The sequence below is a fragment of the Branchiostoma lanceolatum genome, chromosome 6, assembly GCF_035083965.1.
Source record: "Branchiostoma lanceolatum isolate klBraLanc5 chromosome 6, klBraLanc5.hap2, whole genome shotgun sequence".
NCBI classification, from domain to species: domain Eukaryota; kingdom Metazoa; phylum Chordata; class Leptocardii; order Amphioxiformes; family Branchiostomatidae; genus Branchiostoma; species Branchiostoma lanceolatum.
In genome coordinates, this window is record NC_089727.1 from 5265520 (window position 1) to 5281866 (window position 16347).

The following is a 16347-nucleotide window of genomic DNA, read 5'->3' on the forward strand; positions in this document are numbered from 1 at the left end:
GCGCAGTGATCCTCATCCGGGAGATTTCAAGATGGCCGTCAAAATATAGTCGTCGACAGATTTTGTTGACTTTTGGCAAATATTAGATAATTTCCGTCAGAATGCGACTATTTTAGACCGAAAGCAATCAGAAAGTGGACACAATATGTGGGTTAAGCCAGAAGAAGTGCTCTTGGCGAACGCGCTCTGGGTGACGGAGCGAGCCAACCCGTTTTTTCTGCTCCAGCGCAGGAAGGGTCACGGAGGTGGAGGCCTGACTGGGCTCCTGGTCGGGACCCTTGATACCGTCCTTGATAACAACACGGCTCCGTACAGGATCCTGCACCAGACACCGACATCCGAGGTCTACTGGACCGTGGCCTGCGCCAAGTCCAAGAAGGACGTCTTCAAGGACTGGGAATGGCTCGAGCAAAACTTGATGCAGATTCTTGGCGAGTTCGAGGCCGAGGAGGACGTCACGGAATTCGTCAGGTGCAAGATCGAGAGTTTGCTGGCAAACGTGGATGAAGAGAGCAAGGAAGACAACGACACCAGGCGCTTCAGGGAGGCGTCCGCCAAGTTTCAGAAGCTCTTCAGCATGCCGGAGGAGGAAAAGTTAGTGAACTATTACTCATGTAGCTACTGGAAGGGACGAGTACCTCGTCAAGGGTGGATCTATCTGAGCATAAATCACCTGTGCTTCTACTCCTTCCTCATGGGGAAGGAGGCGAAGCTGATAGTCCGCTGGACGGATGTCACCCAGCTGGATCGCAGCAACAGCATGGTGCTGCCGGAAGGCATCAAGGTTTGCACGCGGGACGGCACTCACTACTTCTCCATGTTCGTGCACCCCAACGAGACCTACGCTCTGATGGAACAGTTGGCTGACATGGCCATGAGGCAACTGCTGTCAGAGGAAGGCTTTGAGGAGGATAGGGAGCTGCCGCGCAGGCTGAAGAAGCTGACGCCGAAGAAGGTGTCACTCTTGAAGAGGGACCTGGATGCCAGGGCGAAGAGCGAGGCGTACAGAACGCTGTTCAGGCTCCCGCTAAGCGAGAAGCTCGACGGACGCACCGAGTGCACACTGTGGACGCCCTACAACAAACGGCACGTCTGGGGGATGCTGTACGTCTCTCCAAACTATCTCTGCTTCATGAGCAGGGTCAGCAACGAGGTGTCCCTCATCGTTCCGCTACGCGACGTGTCTCTCGTGGAGAAGATCGAAAATACCAACAGCCTCCTGCCCAACGCCGTGCACATCTCTACCAAGAGCAAGACGACATTCCTCTTTGCTCAGCTGGCAGACCGTGACTTCCTGGTGGAGAGGATATCGGATTTCCTCTCCCAGACCGTTCACAGGCAGTACAGCTCAGACAGCGTCAGCATCAACAGTAGTGGGAGCGGCGGCTCAGGAACACGCCTGTCCGCAAGTTACAGCGACAACGGTGGTAACGGTGGGGATAAAGAGACTGCCGCAGGCTCCGACAGGATCAGTGTCAGCCTTGGCAGCTCTCTTGGAGCAGACAAAACCAGCGTGAGCAGTTCCCCAGCTTCCAACCAGCCACTTACCATGGTGTTCTGTAGGAGGAACTCAGCAGAGATCCCACCCAAGGAGAAGATCAAGGAACATCTGTGGGACATCCACTTTGCTGAGTATGGGAGGGGGGTGTCCATGTATCGCACAATCAAGACTCACGAGCTGGTTCTCCAGGGCATCCCGGACAGCCTGAGGGGAGAGCTGTGGCTGCTGTTTTCCGGTGCCATCAACGAGCTCCAGACCCATCCGGGCTACTACCAGTCACTCGTGGAGCAGAGCCTGGGGAAATACACCATAGCAACGGACGAGATCGAACGAGACCTACACCGCTCCCTCCCCGAGCACCCTGCATTCCAGTCTGACATTGGCATTGCTGCGTTAAGACGTGTCCTCACAGCGTACGCCTTCAGGAACCCCAACATCGGGTACTGCCAGGCGATGAACATCGTTACTTCAGTCCTTCTCCTGTATGCATCTGAAGAGGAGGCCTTCTGGCTCCTTGTTGCTCTATGTGAGAGGCTCCTCCCTGATTACTACAACACAAAGGTAGTCGGTGCGTTGGTAGACCAAGGTGTGTTCGAGGACTTGACGAGAGAGTACCTACCCCAGCTGTATGACAGGTTAGATGAGCTTGGTGTCATCAGCATGATCTCCCTGTCCTGGTTCCTCACCTTGTTCCTCAGTGTCATGCCCTTCAACAGCGCGGTCAGCATCATGGATGTGTTCTTCTTCGACGGCGCGCGGGTCATCTTCCAGCTGGCGCTGACCATTCTGGACAACAACGTCAGCAGCCTGCTGGACTGTAGGGATGACGGAGAAGCCATGCAGGCCCTCGGGGAGTACCTGGACAACGTCACCAACAGGGACTCTACATTCCCCTCCATCTCCAGCAGCAACTTCTCCTCCAAGACCCACGAGTCTTCTGTGGACGTCGGCGACCTGATCAAGGAGTCGTACCAGAAGTACTACTGGATCGCCTCGGACACCATCGACAAGATGCGCTTCAAGCACCGCCTGAAGGTGATCCAGGGTCTTGAGGACAGCAACAAGAGGAACATCGTGCGGAGTGTCAGCTCGGACGTCCCCTTTTCCAGCGAAGAGATGGAGGAGCTCTATGACATCTTTAAGGAAGAGTACCTGAGTGCCTGTTACTGGGGCTCCGGGGTGTACAGCGATCCTTGGGAGAAGCTGGACCCTTCTATCCCATTCTACATGCAGCTCAAGGTCAACTTTGAGCAGTTCAAAACCCTGTTCTTGGCGCTGTCTCCGTGGGGGATCGGCATGCACGCTGACGCCATGGCCCTCCGCGCCTTCCGTGTCATGGATGTGAACGCGGACGGGATGGTCAACTTCAAGGAGTTTGCCTGGTGTCTCTACATGATGTGTAAAGCAGAGCTGCCGGACAGGCTGAAGCTAGTGTACCGGCTGCACATGCCGCCCGCCCTGCTGCCTACAGACCACGAGGATCAGGAGGAGGAGCAGGAGCCAGATCCTGATTTCATCTCTCCTGAAGCTGAACCTGCTCTGGAAGCCACGTCCTACTTTGAAGAAGACCTGTCACCTCTCCACCTCCCGGGGAACCTCCCCAGACACGTACAAGTCGTGGAGAGCCTGTCGTCCACACCTGCTAGTGAGGACACCCCTCCCCGTACCGGAACTCCAGACCTAGAGAAGGACAACGGAACATCCAGTGACTCCCAATTTGAAGAAATCAGCATACCAGACTCCACCGAGAATCAGGATAGCTCATCAGACAAGGAGGTAACCCAGGTTGTTTCATCAGATGATACCACTAAAACTAGTACTGTACCAAAAACACAGACAGATCTGCCTAGTAAACAAGCCCAGCCAAGTAAGACTACTGATGGCAGCAGCACAGCTGAGAATCTGTCATCTGAAAACCTCCAGACAGCACTGAAGACCAAAACAGCAGACTACAGACTGAGCTTTGTGGAGGATGATGAAGACTATGACTTCTGCATGGATTTGGAAAACAAACCGAAAACACAGCAAGGCCAGGACAAAAAGAAAGCTGTTCAGCGCCAAGGAGAGGTCACACCAGAAGATTCTGTGCAGGGCAGCACTGCTAAAGCAACAGTAGGTGCTGTCCAGGATAGCAAAGATGGCACAGCAGATGGAGGTGTCAGCAGTGACAGCACATCATGGGAGCTGGAAGGTGATGTCAAGTCACTTGAAGACAGTATGCAACAGGTATGTGTGAAATCAACTACTAGTACATGAAAACTAGCTATTAATCACATGGACTTTTAGTGTCACTCTATAATTACTATTTTGAATGCTACATATATGTATCAGGGCTCGAAATTCAGTTTTGGGACCAGATGCACTGGTGCACCCAACCTAAAAAATTGGGTGCACCACATAAGATAAAGTAGAATGTAACTATTGTAAGCAAAACCTAATCATAAACCTTACTGTTCCTCTTCTGAGCTTGTATCTGAAAGGGGAGCTTGGTGACGACGCTTTCATATTTTACTTGCAAAGTCAAAAACAGTAATAACCATAGAAATAAAGTAAAAATGAAAATAATTCGAATGAAAATCGTATTTATTAATGATCAATCAAACAAAATTTTTTTTTAATATGTGTACAAAATTACTGTGGTGCATTTATTTTCTCGATAGAATTTCAATAAGACTAACTAGTGACGTATAAGGGTCCCAGCGTGTTATTAACATCAACCTCGGTGAAGAAAAAAATCAACGCCACAGAAGAAATAAAGGAAAGCATTATATTTAAAAGCCTTGGTCTTTTGGCAGTCTCTTCTGACATTAAAAAATCCTCATGCACGCAGTTTTGAAGCTTTCAAAAAAGAAATTAACTCAAATTCTAACACCAAAATCTTAAACAAGTACTACAACAAAGATCTTATTATTTTCTTACACTTAGATGTCAAGAGTATGCTGTCTACTAGTGTGCAGTGATACCTTTACACATTAAACCATACGAAAATATTTGGGTGCACCAGTGCACCCACAGTAAAAAATTAGGTGCACAGCTCCAAAATTGGGTGCACTGGGTGCACGTGCACCCAGTATTTCGAGCCCTGTGTATTCTTTGATAGATTTGTTCCAAGATGGCTTGATGTTGCTAAGTGCCATTGATAGTAAAATCCCAATTTTTGTTTTTATCATTTCTTGTCTAAAATTCAGTTTTGTGAATTATAGAGTGGTGTGAAAATGAAAATTTATCTATTTCGGGCCATTTTTACAAGTCATAAGATGTTGCCATCCTTCAAATTTATATCACTTTGTCTTTTCTTTCTTGTGTGTATATTTTGCCACTTATTTGCACTACTTTTTTTAAGATAAACATTTTGTATGATGCCTCCATAATTTTCTAACCCTCTGTGAAACCTTTTTTTTTAATCAACTTTTGTAATGTTCCAGGTTTCCATAGCAAGAGAAGGACCTGACCCAATCCCAGCATCCTCTGCTGACTCGAGGGTCAAGGAGGGGTCACCAGAGGTCGTTGGGGAGGCTCCAGAGAAAGAGGAGGATGTGTTTGGGGAGGATGGGTCTACTGTTCTCATGCAGCCTGCAGAGGATGGGCAGGGCAGCACACAAAGTACACCCGTCAGGAAATGTAGGTTCATTTTGTATACAAGGCATAATTACTTATCAAAATCTTATGGAAAACTTGGATAATTTTGGTCAAAAAAAAGTTCTTAAAGATCATTTCAGTAATATTAGCTAGTATTTACCAGGAAGAAACATATTGCTGTGTGATAATGATATGGAATAGGGCTAACAGTTCAAGGTGATTTGATTTTTGAAAAAAAATTGTTTGATACAATGCAGTTTGTTTGTTTGTTTTGCATAACTGGTAAACTGCCTCTACTAGTAGGTGTAACAGTGACACACCAGTTTTGCACAATAATTACAAGCTGTGTAAGACTGGATCATGGACTGTTAAGTCTTGATCCATTCACATTGGGATGGACCCCTACTGTTTTCAATAAGTCTGGTGGGTTCTTTTCTGTGCCCAAGGTGTGTTTCTCCTCAAACATGGAGTCTCTGGCTTGATCACATCTGAGAGGACATCTCTAATTGAAGCTAGGTACACATTTCTCCCAATTGAGGAAATATGTGTGCCTTTCCAAAGGGCACAACACTAGGGCCTGCCATGCAGCAACTGTTATTAGATGTTATGTGAACGTTGTTCCCAGGTAAGAAGTTCAGCTCTGGAGGAGAGAGTGACATCCACCGCTTCCTGAGGAAGTACCGACGAGAGAAGGAAGCCCTGAATATGGGGGTGAAGGACCTGCCCAGGATGGACCAGGTATATGGCTATTTTCTTAAAATGATCTATTTCAGACTACTCACCGACTGACTATTTATATCTTGGTATTGTGGACTATCAAAACTTATTTGTGTCAAACTATTTTGACAACAGTACTATTCAAACTTGTCTACAAGTGACCACATGTACATTAGGATCACCTGGTTATGTGACCCACTTTTTGACAGTCCCCCAGATTATCATAACATGTATCTTTGACACAAGCATGCAAGCATTAAGAATCCTGTCTGTAGTCACCAACTGTCCACATAGACCAGATTTTATTGGTCCCTTGGTGGTTATCTTGGGCAGCTTTTGATTTCATATGTGTCTGTGCTAGATAAACCTTGGATATAAATAGTGCATTTTCACTTTTTGGGGTTTCAGGGAGAATAGAGCAATACAACAGTATGAACAGTATCTTTGCAGTGATTCTATTGCTCATTCTGCATTGAAGTCTTTCTCATTATGAAAATTTTTGAGAATTTCACAACCTGGAAGTCTAACTGATTTTCCTGCCTATCACAGCCTCAGTTCATCCAGCTGTGGAAGACTTTCTACGACATATTCCGTGAGGACCCCCACGAGCAGGAGCTGTACCACGCCATCGCCACCGTGGGGAAGCTTCTGCTGGAGCTGGGGGAGGTGGGGCGGTATTTCACCGGCAGTGAGAACAACTCACCCCTAACCTCGCCCACTGCCGCTGCCAAAACAGGTCTGTGGCGGTGTTTCTTGTGGCACATTCGTAACATGCATACATAATGAAAAACAAATATTGTACACTATTTCAGTTATCAAATAATTTGGAACACAGTAATGATGCTTGCCATTCTCAATTCTTTTTGTGTTAAAAAAAATCAAATCTTTATTTATTCAATCATCAGACATATTTGCGTTGTATATGTTTTGAGGAATTCACTGCTATTTTCATAGCGATATTCAAGTCTTTTTACAACATATAGCACTGTTTTATCAGATTACATGTATTTTTGTGATCTCCCGTTTATTATATGCTCCATGAAAGCTGTTTTTTTTCTCCCCTTGTTACTTGAGTGAACCATAGTTGAGTTTGTCAGTTTGCCAGCAAAGCCTTGTTCATTAATATGATTGTAGAGTCTTGGCCTTCACCCTGTATCCTGTCCTGTACAGATAGCTCCATGTAACACTATTAGCATTGGGTTTGTCACCTCCACTGTCTACTATAGTCCCACATAAGGAGTTAAACCCTGTTGAGGTTGGCAATATACAAGAAATTATATTGGACTCATGGAGTTGCTTTCGGTATTTTGGCAAGTAACCAATGGCAGACCTTACGGACGACATATGCTGCACATTCATGAATCTTGCCATTTGTTTTAGTAAAACATGCATGCACAGTAGGTCCAGTCTTTGTTTTAATGCTCGCATTAGAGGCCTGTAGTCTGAGCAAGTGAGATTGGTATGTAATTACACTGCACATAGAATGTGTATATCTATGACCCTTTTTAGCATAAGCACATACAATGATTCCTAACTGCATGTTCAGCCGTCAGATAGTTTCCCCAAACAGACAAAATGAATTACAAATGGAGGAAGAAGTGGAATAGGAAAAAAAATTGTCTATCAAAGTCATGAGCAGGGCTGTCTCCAGGACCCATCCCTCCTTCCCAGGACAGAAATTTGCCAGTTGGGACAGACCCAGTTTTACCCAGTCTGTTCCAAAGTCTAAAATTATCTTCGTAAGCTTAGAATTATAAATTTAACAACGAAAATTCAAAACATGGGCTCCCAAACAATGAGTGGGAATGGGCAAAAAATTAAAGCTGCTCCCAATAGAAAAAGCCTGTCCTGCCTACCTCAGAACACTATTCAGAAATTGCACAGCTTTTTTGAACCCAAGCCAAACCAATTATAATCGGTGCAAAGTGGAGAGGTAAAACCATCTATTCTAGTTGGCACAATTTGATCCCAGCTATAATGGTTATGTACTGTTTAATTTCCAGTAATGGTTAGGTCTAATTCACTTCTTCTGAGGCTGTAGCTAATTTCCCCTGGGCGGCTGCACATTAATTTTGCCACTAAATACAGCAGATGATATGGCTACAGATTTTCCCTGTGAAAGCTCTTTATTTCTTCAGACGCTCCACCCCAGTTCAAGCTTGGAACCGTTGCGTTTCAAAGATGCATTGTTCTGGGTGGTGTCATTAAGATCAACTGGCAAGACTAGCCTGTAGCATACAGTAATAACCAATAATTGTCAGTGATCGGCTAGGGTTTTAAACCATCTAATCTACCTAATTTTCATACCAATTTATCAGCAACAAGGTCTGTAGAGTATCAGTTTGGAAACATTGTGTTGAGAATAGCAAATGGTGTAGAAGAAATGGGAAATATAGCTGATTAAAGGGGCAGAACTTTTAGAAACAATGATTGGAGTCTTTGTGTCTTACATGCCACATGGTTAGACTTAATGCATTTTATGTTAGAAATAAGCTTTTTGTTTTTATGGTATTTCTCCAGTTGAAGAATCCATTCCAACACAAGAGGCAACCACAACTGAGACTCCTAGCAGCAAGACTGATACTGTACAAGTCAACACATCAGACAACAAGGCTGCTGATGTTGACGCTCAGAAAATGGGGACAGAAGATACCCCTGCCAAAACAGAGGGAGTGGGAGAGTCCACCCGTAACCAGGCGACAGACAAGACATCCCCTGATAGTGCAATAGCGATGGTTAGCGAGGAAAGTATCTCCTCCGGCCTCTCAGGCCTCAGTGCAACCAGCACCCAGGTCTCAGACATCTCCCATGATTCCATAGGCAACACCCTGCAGGGGTCAGAGGTGAAACAGAAGCCAAGAGGTCAGCTGACACCTCAGGGGTCAAAGGAGTTGCCGACCTCCCCCTGTGGCGATTGGTCGATCACGTTTGAACAGTTCCTAGCCTCGATGCTGACAGAGTCAGAGTTAGTGAGGTATTTTGAGGCGCCGGTGGATATCTTTGCTGTTGTTGATCGGTACAGGAAGAGGAAAATGATAGAGAGACAGTTTAGTACTTCCAGTTTTTCTAGTCAGAGTGGGTCCCAGACATAGTGACTTAATGAATTAAAGAAGTGAAGAATTTTTTTAGAGCTTTGTTGTTTTCGAAGGGAATAACTTGTATTAGAAGTGCTACAAGCTTCCATCATAGAGAGAAAGGGAGGACAACATAGCAAAAAAGAATCACTCAGCTTGTTTTGTCATTTCTCTCAAAGATTGGAGGCAAAGAAGGAAGGAAAGTGCTGGCAAGGAGGTTAAAAAGTAATCCCCTTGGTTCTAGCGAGTTGACAATGTTGTAAAATGCAAAGGTAGAAAATCTTGAAAAGTTCTAGAATATTTCCAGACCAATGGAAAGGCATGAACAGAAACAACTCATCTATATATAGTCTACAATTACTGTAGCAGAACAGACTTGACATGGGACAGTACCATCAGACCATCCTGGTATATATATATATTATAATACAGGATAGCTCAGATGGTCATGGCAAACCATGGATCTTGCTCCTAGGTTTGAGTTCTGGTCCTGTACTGTATTCTGTAGATGTGTTTTACTCCAGTTTGGGTAGTACACAACTTTTTACTTTGTGATATCCTCTGTGAGCTCATCTATACTGTATGTAAGTCTTTCTATACAGAGGGGAGGGGGGCAATGTAGGACTATTGTTTGGTGCTGGGGTTTTTGTGAGGTCCAAGAGTTAGAATTCAATAGAGTTCTTCTTGCTAAGGTCCACAGTGTTATTTCTGTAATACTTTTTTGATAAAAGTAGTGGACTTTTTTTGGGAAAGAGAAAGGTATTTCTAGCATGGGAGCTATGGAAGCAGATATGTACAAGGTACAGGACATTCCATACTTAAAGAAGTCATGTTTTAAAGACTTGGGTTTTGACAATAGAATCCTAGAAAAGTACCACAGCATACGAATATCTTGTACTAGCCAAACGGGATATCATACAAGCTACACGGATTAATGCAATTCCAATGATTTTATAATAGATAGAGGAATTTCCGAAGACTAGACTTGGATGATGCAATTTTTCTTATTTTCGAGGTATAGTGCTAGAATTGGTTGGCAAAATGGCAGTAAATCTTCTACAACTAGTCTTTTGTCAATCTTTGTCAGAATTTTTTATCCCTCGAAACTTCCTGACTAAAAGCATCAAGCCAGTATTGTGGTATGCCACAGAATCTTTAAGAGTAATGCTAATTACAGGCAAATGCAATGCAGACAGATCAATTTATCATAGCCTACAGATGAAGGAAAGTAACATTAGTGAATGAATGAATGAATATTTGTTGCAGGAAATGTAAATGTTATAATCAGAATTGGACTACACCATGTAAGAATGTAGTAAGTTTGAAGAAGGGAATGTGAGGGATGTGAACTGTAACATAGCAGGTTAAGTTTTCAATTTTTGCACACTGAAAAGTTGTATGTAAAGCAACAAAGAACCCACCAGTATGTCTGGCTCAGACATTGAAGGAAGTTTCAGTAGAAAGCCAAAAAGCTATTGTGCAAGCAAATGCAATCATTGCATTTTCTTTTAGATATGTATAATACAATGCATGTATATCAGCTTCATGATTCTGACAACAAATCAAATCTCCCTTTGTGGCCAACTCAATGTAGCATAGGATGGGGTGAACTGAACACCATGATTTCAAACTTTTTATAGCCATTGACATGTGACGTAGTGTGATAAACAGTCTTCACTTTTATCACTACATGTATTAGGGTTGCTACAATGTACAAGGTAACAGGGTCTTAGCACTTAGGACAAATGTTTGAACAGTGGTAGAGTTTGACTGTAAGTATTACACTTTCCATAGTTTCATTAAGTTACAACGCTACAGGTGTAGAGAGCAAACCAAGAACAAGTAGTAGCAGAACAAGAATAGCTTTTAGTCAGAATTACTAGTACATTATTCATCTTATTGTTATAAGAACATCGATTTGTCTCGATGTCAAACATAGCATATTAAGAAGATCCTTTTGAAAACGTGTACAGAATGTGTTGTGGCTGTCTCTCTCTTTTTCAAGAGACCACATCAAATAGACACGTTGAGAAGGATTTATGAAACACTAGCTGTCTTGATGAAGCGGGTAGGTACTTGTACATCATTATTGTGAAAACTTGCAAGGGAGGACAGGAAGGGCTAATGGTGTATGCCATTGGAAGTTTCCAAACAGCAGCCAACACATATGGACATAACAAACGCTTTCTTTACTGGTAATGGTACTTTTGAGGCAAAAAGGAAGCACTAGAATAAAAGAAGGAAACATTATCATTGTATGATATATATCGAACATTAATTTCTTTAAAGTCCTAACTCACTGAGTCTACTTTATCCATTATTTTGTCCATCTATTACTTACCACGGACTAAGATCATTATGTTAAGATATGTCTTCAGCCAGCACATAAACTTTTTAAAGACATTTATCAGCAAGTATTTGGTGTAGCATGGGCCTGTGCATAGGCCATTGTAAATAGCAAGTAGTCCTCTGTATCAGAGTTTTCTATAACAGTGGGTTGTATGTAACGTCTCCAAGTGCAGTGCATTTGTAAGATTGAATTAACCACAGGGTCACGTAAGGACACCCATAGGAGGGACTCATTGATTCTCCATTAGAAGGAATCCATCAGATATAACCGGTTTAAAATTAAACAAGTACAGCTTGAGCTAGATCATCAATACTCATAATACATTGATATGCACTTGGCCAAGTATTACCATGAGGACTTGTTATATGACTACTATGTTTTTTTGTGTTTTTTTGCTTCGCATTGTCTCAGTCAGTTATTCCAAACATTAAATGCTGCATTTCTTAAGCTTTAAACAGCACATATGATATTCCTTTGCCTCGCAGTTGACGTTTGTGTTGAATTGTGTACATTCTGTAATATTATGTCAGAGGGGCAAGCTTCCCAAGCACTGAACTTGTCTTTGTGTGTATTCACAGCAATTATATATACATCCAGACATCTTGAGGTTAGAAAGTGTAGACCTTTATTATTCTACATTTTAATGTTGGTGCTGGTATGGCTACAGTATATACTCAGCTGTGCAGTAGAATATTATGATTATGATACCATATAAAATGGTAACGATATTGCTAGACATGTATATTACTCAAGCTGTTGCCTCAGCATTTTACCACTCTCATATAGTCTGCATTGTTATGCATATTTGTTATTTAGCAATGTGCAAGTCTTTGATTATGTGCTGTATAGGTATTCTGACACACTTGCAGACACTCCCTGCCTTGAATATAAGATGTACCTGCTTTTGTTGATATGGTGTCCATTCCAGTTTAGGCCGCATATAATAGATTATAGTCTTGTTGGATGGTTTATATAGGTTATAGTTGTCTAATGTAGGAACTCTTTTATGTCTGTTTAAACATTCACACCCCAATGAACTGGATGTGGGCAGTTGATATCCGTATTTTGGCAGTTTACACCTATCCGTTCTTGATCTGTGTGCTATATGTGTATTACTAGTATGCTAAATTTGTTGCTCTACATTGTTTTTGCTGAAATTCTTTTAAGCTGCTCTTATTCTTTTAAGTCAAAAACGCCTTTCTCAAGAAGTGAGACCGAATGTTATAGAATATTTACGTTTATTTGAAACAATAACTGAGAACAGATGAACTTGTCAACAACTGTATTGTGCAATCTTTACAAAAATATCATTATCCTGACATTCAGATCTGCTTGTTACTGTGGTGGAAGTACAATAAAACTAGTAACAGAAGAAGTCGTGTAGTTTTTGTAATAGAGAGTAGATAATAAGTTAACCAATGTTATAACTTAACATTAAATAACCCGAAGATCGTATAACACAACATAATACAACACAACTTTTCAATCAACACAATAAATCCTTTAGTATATATACAAAATATTTACAGTCCCATAAACAAACCTATCTTTACATGTTACAAATCTTTGAATGCTTCTTTCCAGACCAGCTGTACCTAGCACTAACAAAGCCTGATGCTACACAGAAGCAAGAATGCCCATGACTGTTTCTAGTAAGATGAAGGGATGGGGTGATATTTCTCGGGCATCACCACTGTCCTGTTGTACTCCCGAACATCGTCCGTTCCCACGTGGTCCTCGTAGAACCAGTGTACTGTGGTAGTCGCTCCCGGGTTCATGAACGACATGCTGGGAAGGTACTGGAGTGGCGCCTCCACGTACCCTGGGGTACCCTGCTCGACTGGTGACTTCACGCTGCAGTCTTTGTCACTTTTGCTAGGGGGCGTTGTCACACTGCACTTGGTGTTGTTGTTGTTGTTGTCTGGTGACCTTGGATGGAGTGGGGATGTTGTGATGGTTGCTGTTGAGGGCGGGGCGGTGTAGCCTGGACTTGTTGCTGGAGGAACAGGGCTGCTGAGTTTGATGGACTGTCGTTTCCGATTGCTCATTGGCTCCTTGGCTGCCATGACCTCAGTGATGACCTAGAACAATATATTTCTATTAGTTTTTTTTGACAAAGAACACTGTCCAGTTGGAACAATACTGTATTTCATGATAGCATGGGTTAAAAAGTTATCCTTATGCAACTATAAGTTTAGCCTGAGTGGCATCCTGTTTCAGTTCCAGGCTCTAAGAGGGTATTATTTTACTATTATACGACTACTATTTACTGTCATAGCCGTGATGTTACTAACCGTGGAAACATTTTCACATCTTTCACAAACAGACAGTCATATGTAAGGAGCATGTCAGAAGTACACACCTTCTGCATGTACTCCTCAGCGATGAGCTGTGGTCCCATGGCTCGGTGTGGCAGACTGGCGAGGGCAGCGCCCACTCTTCTGTCACGACTGCGCCGGTTCTGGAACCATGTCTGTTGAGAACACACAATTGATAAATAGATTGAACAACTATAACATATAATAGATCTTTCATAACTACATAGATACCATAAATCCAAAAATTTACTATAGGTAGAATTAAAGTTTGTGGTAGTTCTACAATTACAGCATTAGTCCCATACATTAAGTCCCACTTTAATAGACAATCCTACCTATAGATATACGAGAAGTCACTGCTTTTGAATTCAAAATGGGAAATGATAGCGACAGTTCTAAATATTTTTTTTTTTAAATCAGTAATCTTTGAATGAATTTCGAAAGTAATAGCCTGGATGCCAGACCCCCAAACTCTCAATCGCCCACAGAGTTTGGGTGTCTGACATCCAGGCTACGAAAGTAATGGCTTTCTGTGCTAATTGAAACTTTTTTTCTCACCTGAACTTGTTTGGAGCCAACTCCCACGAAAGTCGCGATGACGTTCTTCTGGGCCGAGTCTGGCATCTTGGTGGCCTGATAAACGCCCTCTAGCAGCTGCACCTGGTGTGGCATGTAGGCGTTCTTCCTGTTCCTGCCGACTTGCTGGGGTTTCTTCCTCGGGGGAACGTGGGGCTGCGGTGCCGACGGTGGGACGTAGCTGTCCTCGTGGTAGTTGGACTGCGTGTGGAACATGTTCCAGTCGTCTAAAATAAAAAATAAAAATAAAGAACAGGTTAGAATGTGTATCAATAAAAACTTGTGACTTACATGAAAAAGTGAATAAGTAATTTGTCATATAGATGTAGTAGTCTGGATGCCAGACCCCCAATCCCCGAAATATCTATCAAACGATAGGTCATATAATTTGGAGCAGATGACATGATATGATATATATGCAACCAGTTTACATGGGAAATAGCAAAAATAGTTGAATTTATCCATAGGAAACATGTGTAATGTGGGTGTTCTTAGAAAAGCTGAGACCAGCTGAGCTCGGCAGGGACCCGCCACCCTAATCATCAGAAACGTCATCTACACAGCTTGACACACGCAAACCGACTTTAAAAACTTCAGATTTGCCATTATTTGTAGCCACTGTTACAGGTTTGTAGTATCTTTTGCGTTCTTATCATAATGCGACGTGTTCTTCGCCTGTTGTGACTTTTATATCATGTGGGAAACGCGAGATTACATTTTGTCGCATTGGCGTTCTATTTGCCGAAATCTCTTCGCATGATTGTGTTAATTCTGTCCGGACATTTTTGCCATATGCGCACTTCAAATCAAACGATTTTATCTCACAAAATATTCTCAAATCCGCAGATTCCATGCTTTTACTCAGGCTCAGCTAATGATTTAATCGAAATATGCATGAATAAACGGTAAATTGGTTTCCATTGAACTTTTTTTCCCGAAACTAACGCGCTAGGGGAAATATCGACTTTAGAAAAAAAATATATATTTTGATCTTATAATCATAATGACAGTCGATCGCAATCTCTGTAGAACTAGGAAAGTCGTTTATACGGTTACACGGTCTAGTAAGCGCATTTTCAAATGAGGAAAATGGGACCACAACGTAAAAATAGTGACTTACTCATGATTTCTTGAGGCTCCTGCTTGAAAGCGTTGATCATCTCTGGTGGTCTAGCAGTGCACAGCATCTTGTCTCTAAGTCCGTAAAATCCTGCTCGACGGGTCGGTGAAATCTTCCAAAGACGACGGATAAAGTTCTCCTCAGCTTTAAGATGACAGTTTGCCAAACAAAAGAAACGCGTGGTAAAAGTTTGTGGACAAGGGAAAGTTTGGAGAGCGGAAGGCAAACGTTGTTATCAGGACGGAGTCCGAGTTCGAAGTGGCTGGTATCACCGTCACTATCTGACTGACATGTCGCCTGTTTGCGCAGAGCTTGTCTTTATCCTCCACCCTCTCGCTGACGTCACCGCCTCGTCCATTGTCATGTGCCAGGCCGCTACCTTTGCTATTCATGAGGCGGCTCGCAGGGAAGGGACCCGCCGGCTTTGAGCGGCCTGGGAAAGTTGTAGCCCCATAATTTCTGAAAGCCCGTCATCATCATGACAATGGCGGCGTCCCTTTGATCGTGAGCTTGGCGTTGTCGTCCCCCCGCTGTGACGCGCGCGTGTAGGCGGCGGCGTGGTTCTCTGTATAGGTGTTTATACAAACCAATCCAGGTTTGAAAAGAGGCGGCTAAATAAAACTGTGAGGCGTAAGGACCACAAAGAAAACTTTCTTTCCCCGCCGTTGTCTGGTAGGATGTGTTTGAAGAGGGGAAAGTCTTAGATAAACCGACGTGCCCTGATAGGCGTGCGACTTGAACGTTTTTGTCGAGATTTGTTTCTTTTTGTCTACTTTTGCATGGCCTCTGTATGTTTTATCCCGTTATTTCGTTATTTTAGAGACCTGTGATTGGCGTGAGAAGTTTGACTTGTATTGATTTGCCTTATATTAAAGTTCAGGGCGCAACGCTTGTTACTGTTGTGTCGGTGATTTTTTGGGGGAAAATTCAACTCAAGAACTTGAAGAAGGATATCCCTTTTGCTCCCTTTATCTTACTTGATCAACTTTTTCAAAGGGAATGAAAGTGAATACATTTATTTTCCAACATGTCGTGTGCGAAAGTCTAATGTTGTGTTTTATCAGAATACAACACAGAAATTGAAATATTTCTTCTCTTGTGTTAGGTATTTT

General features: G+C 43.0%; 2 protein-coding genes across 2 annotated transcripts; one reads left to right on the forward strand and one right to left on the reverse strand.

Annotated features, from left to right (window-relative positions):
• The first annotated feature begins 18 nt into the window (after positions 1-18).
• On the forward strand, positions 19-12596 carry LOC136437265 (TBC1 domain family member 9-like). Its single transcript, XM_066431746.1, has 5 exons — positions 19-3727; positions 4927-5122; positions 5706-5818; positions 6347-6533; positions 8318-12596. Exons 1-5 carry the CDS (start codon positions 146-148, stop codon positions 8887-8889), a joined length of 4650 nt encoding a protein of 1549 aa, XP_066287843.1. The 5' UTR covers positions 19-145; the 3' UTR covers positions 8890-12596.
• Positions 12443-15535, reverse strand: LOC136437296 (retinal homeobox protein Rx1-like). The gene is made up of 4 exons (XM_066431819.1): positions 15236-15535; positions 14098-14342; positions 13584-13694; positions 12443-13302 (listed from the first exon to the last, which is right to left on the reverse strand). Exons 1-4 carry the CDS (start codon positions 15300-15302, stop codon positions 12871-12873), a joined length of 855 nt encoding a protein of 284 aa, XP_066287916.1. The 5' UTR covers positions 15303-15535; the 3' UTR covers positions 12443-12870.
• Positions 15536-16347: the final 812 nt, after the last annotated feature.

What these genes read in the sequence shown, in the direction of transcription:
- LOC136437296 (XM_066431819.1), bottom strand. Translation starts at nt 15,302, where the DNA reads ATGCTGTGCACTGCTAGACCACCAGAGATGATCAACGCTTTCAAGCAG. An exon ending in GGAGCCTCAAGAAATCATGA is followed by an intron (nt 14,343 to 15,235) that starts GTAAGTCACTAT and finishes TTTTTATTTTAG; the next exon opens with ACGACTGGAACATGTTCCAC. An exon ending in TTGGCTCCAAACAAGTTCAG is followed by an intron (nt 13,695 to 14,097) that starts GTGAGAAAAAAA and finishes TGTTCTCAACAG; the next exon opens with ACATGGTTCCAGAACCGGCG.
- LOC136437265 (XM_066431746.1), top strand. Translation starts at nt 146, where the DNA reads ATGTGGGTTAAGCCAGAAGAAGTGCTCTTGGCGAACGCGCTCTGGGTG. An exon ending in AAGTACACCCGTCAGGAAAT is followed by an intron (nt 5,123 to 5,705) that starts GTAGGTTCATTT and finishes CGTTGTTCCCAG; the next exon opens with GTAAGAAGTTCAGCTCTGGA. An exon ending in ACCTGCCCAGGATGGACCAG is followed by an intron (nt 5,819 to 6,346) that starts GTATATGGCTAT and finishes TGCCTATCACAG; the next exon opens with CCTCAGTTCATCCAGCTGTG.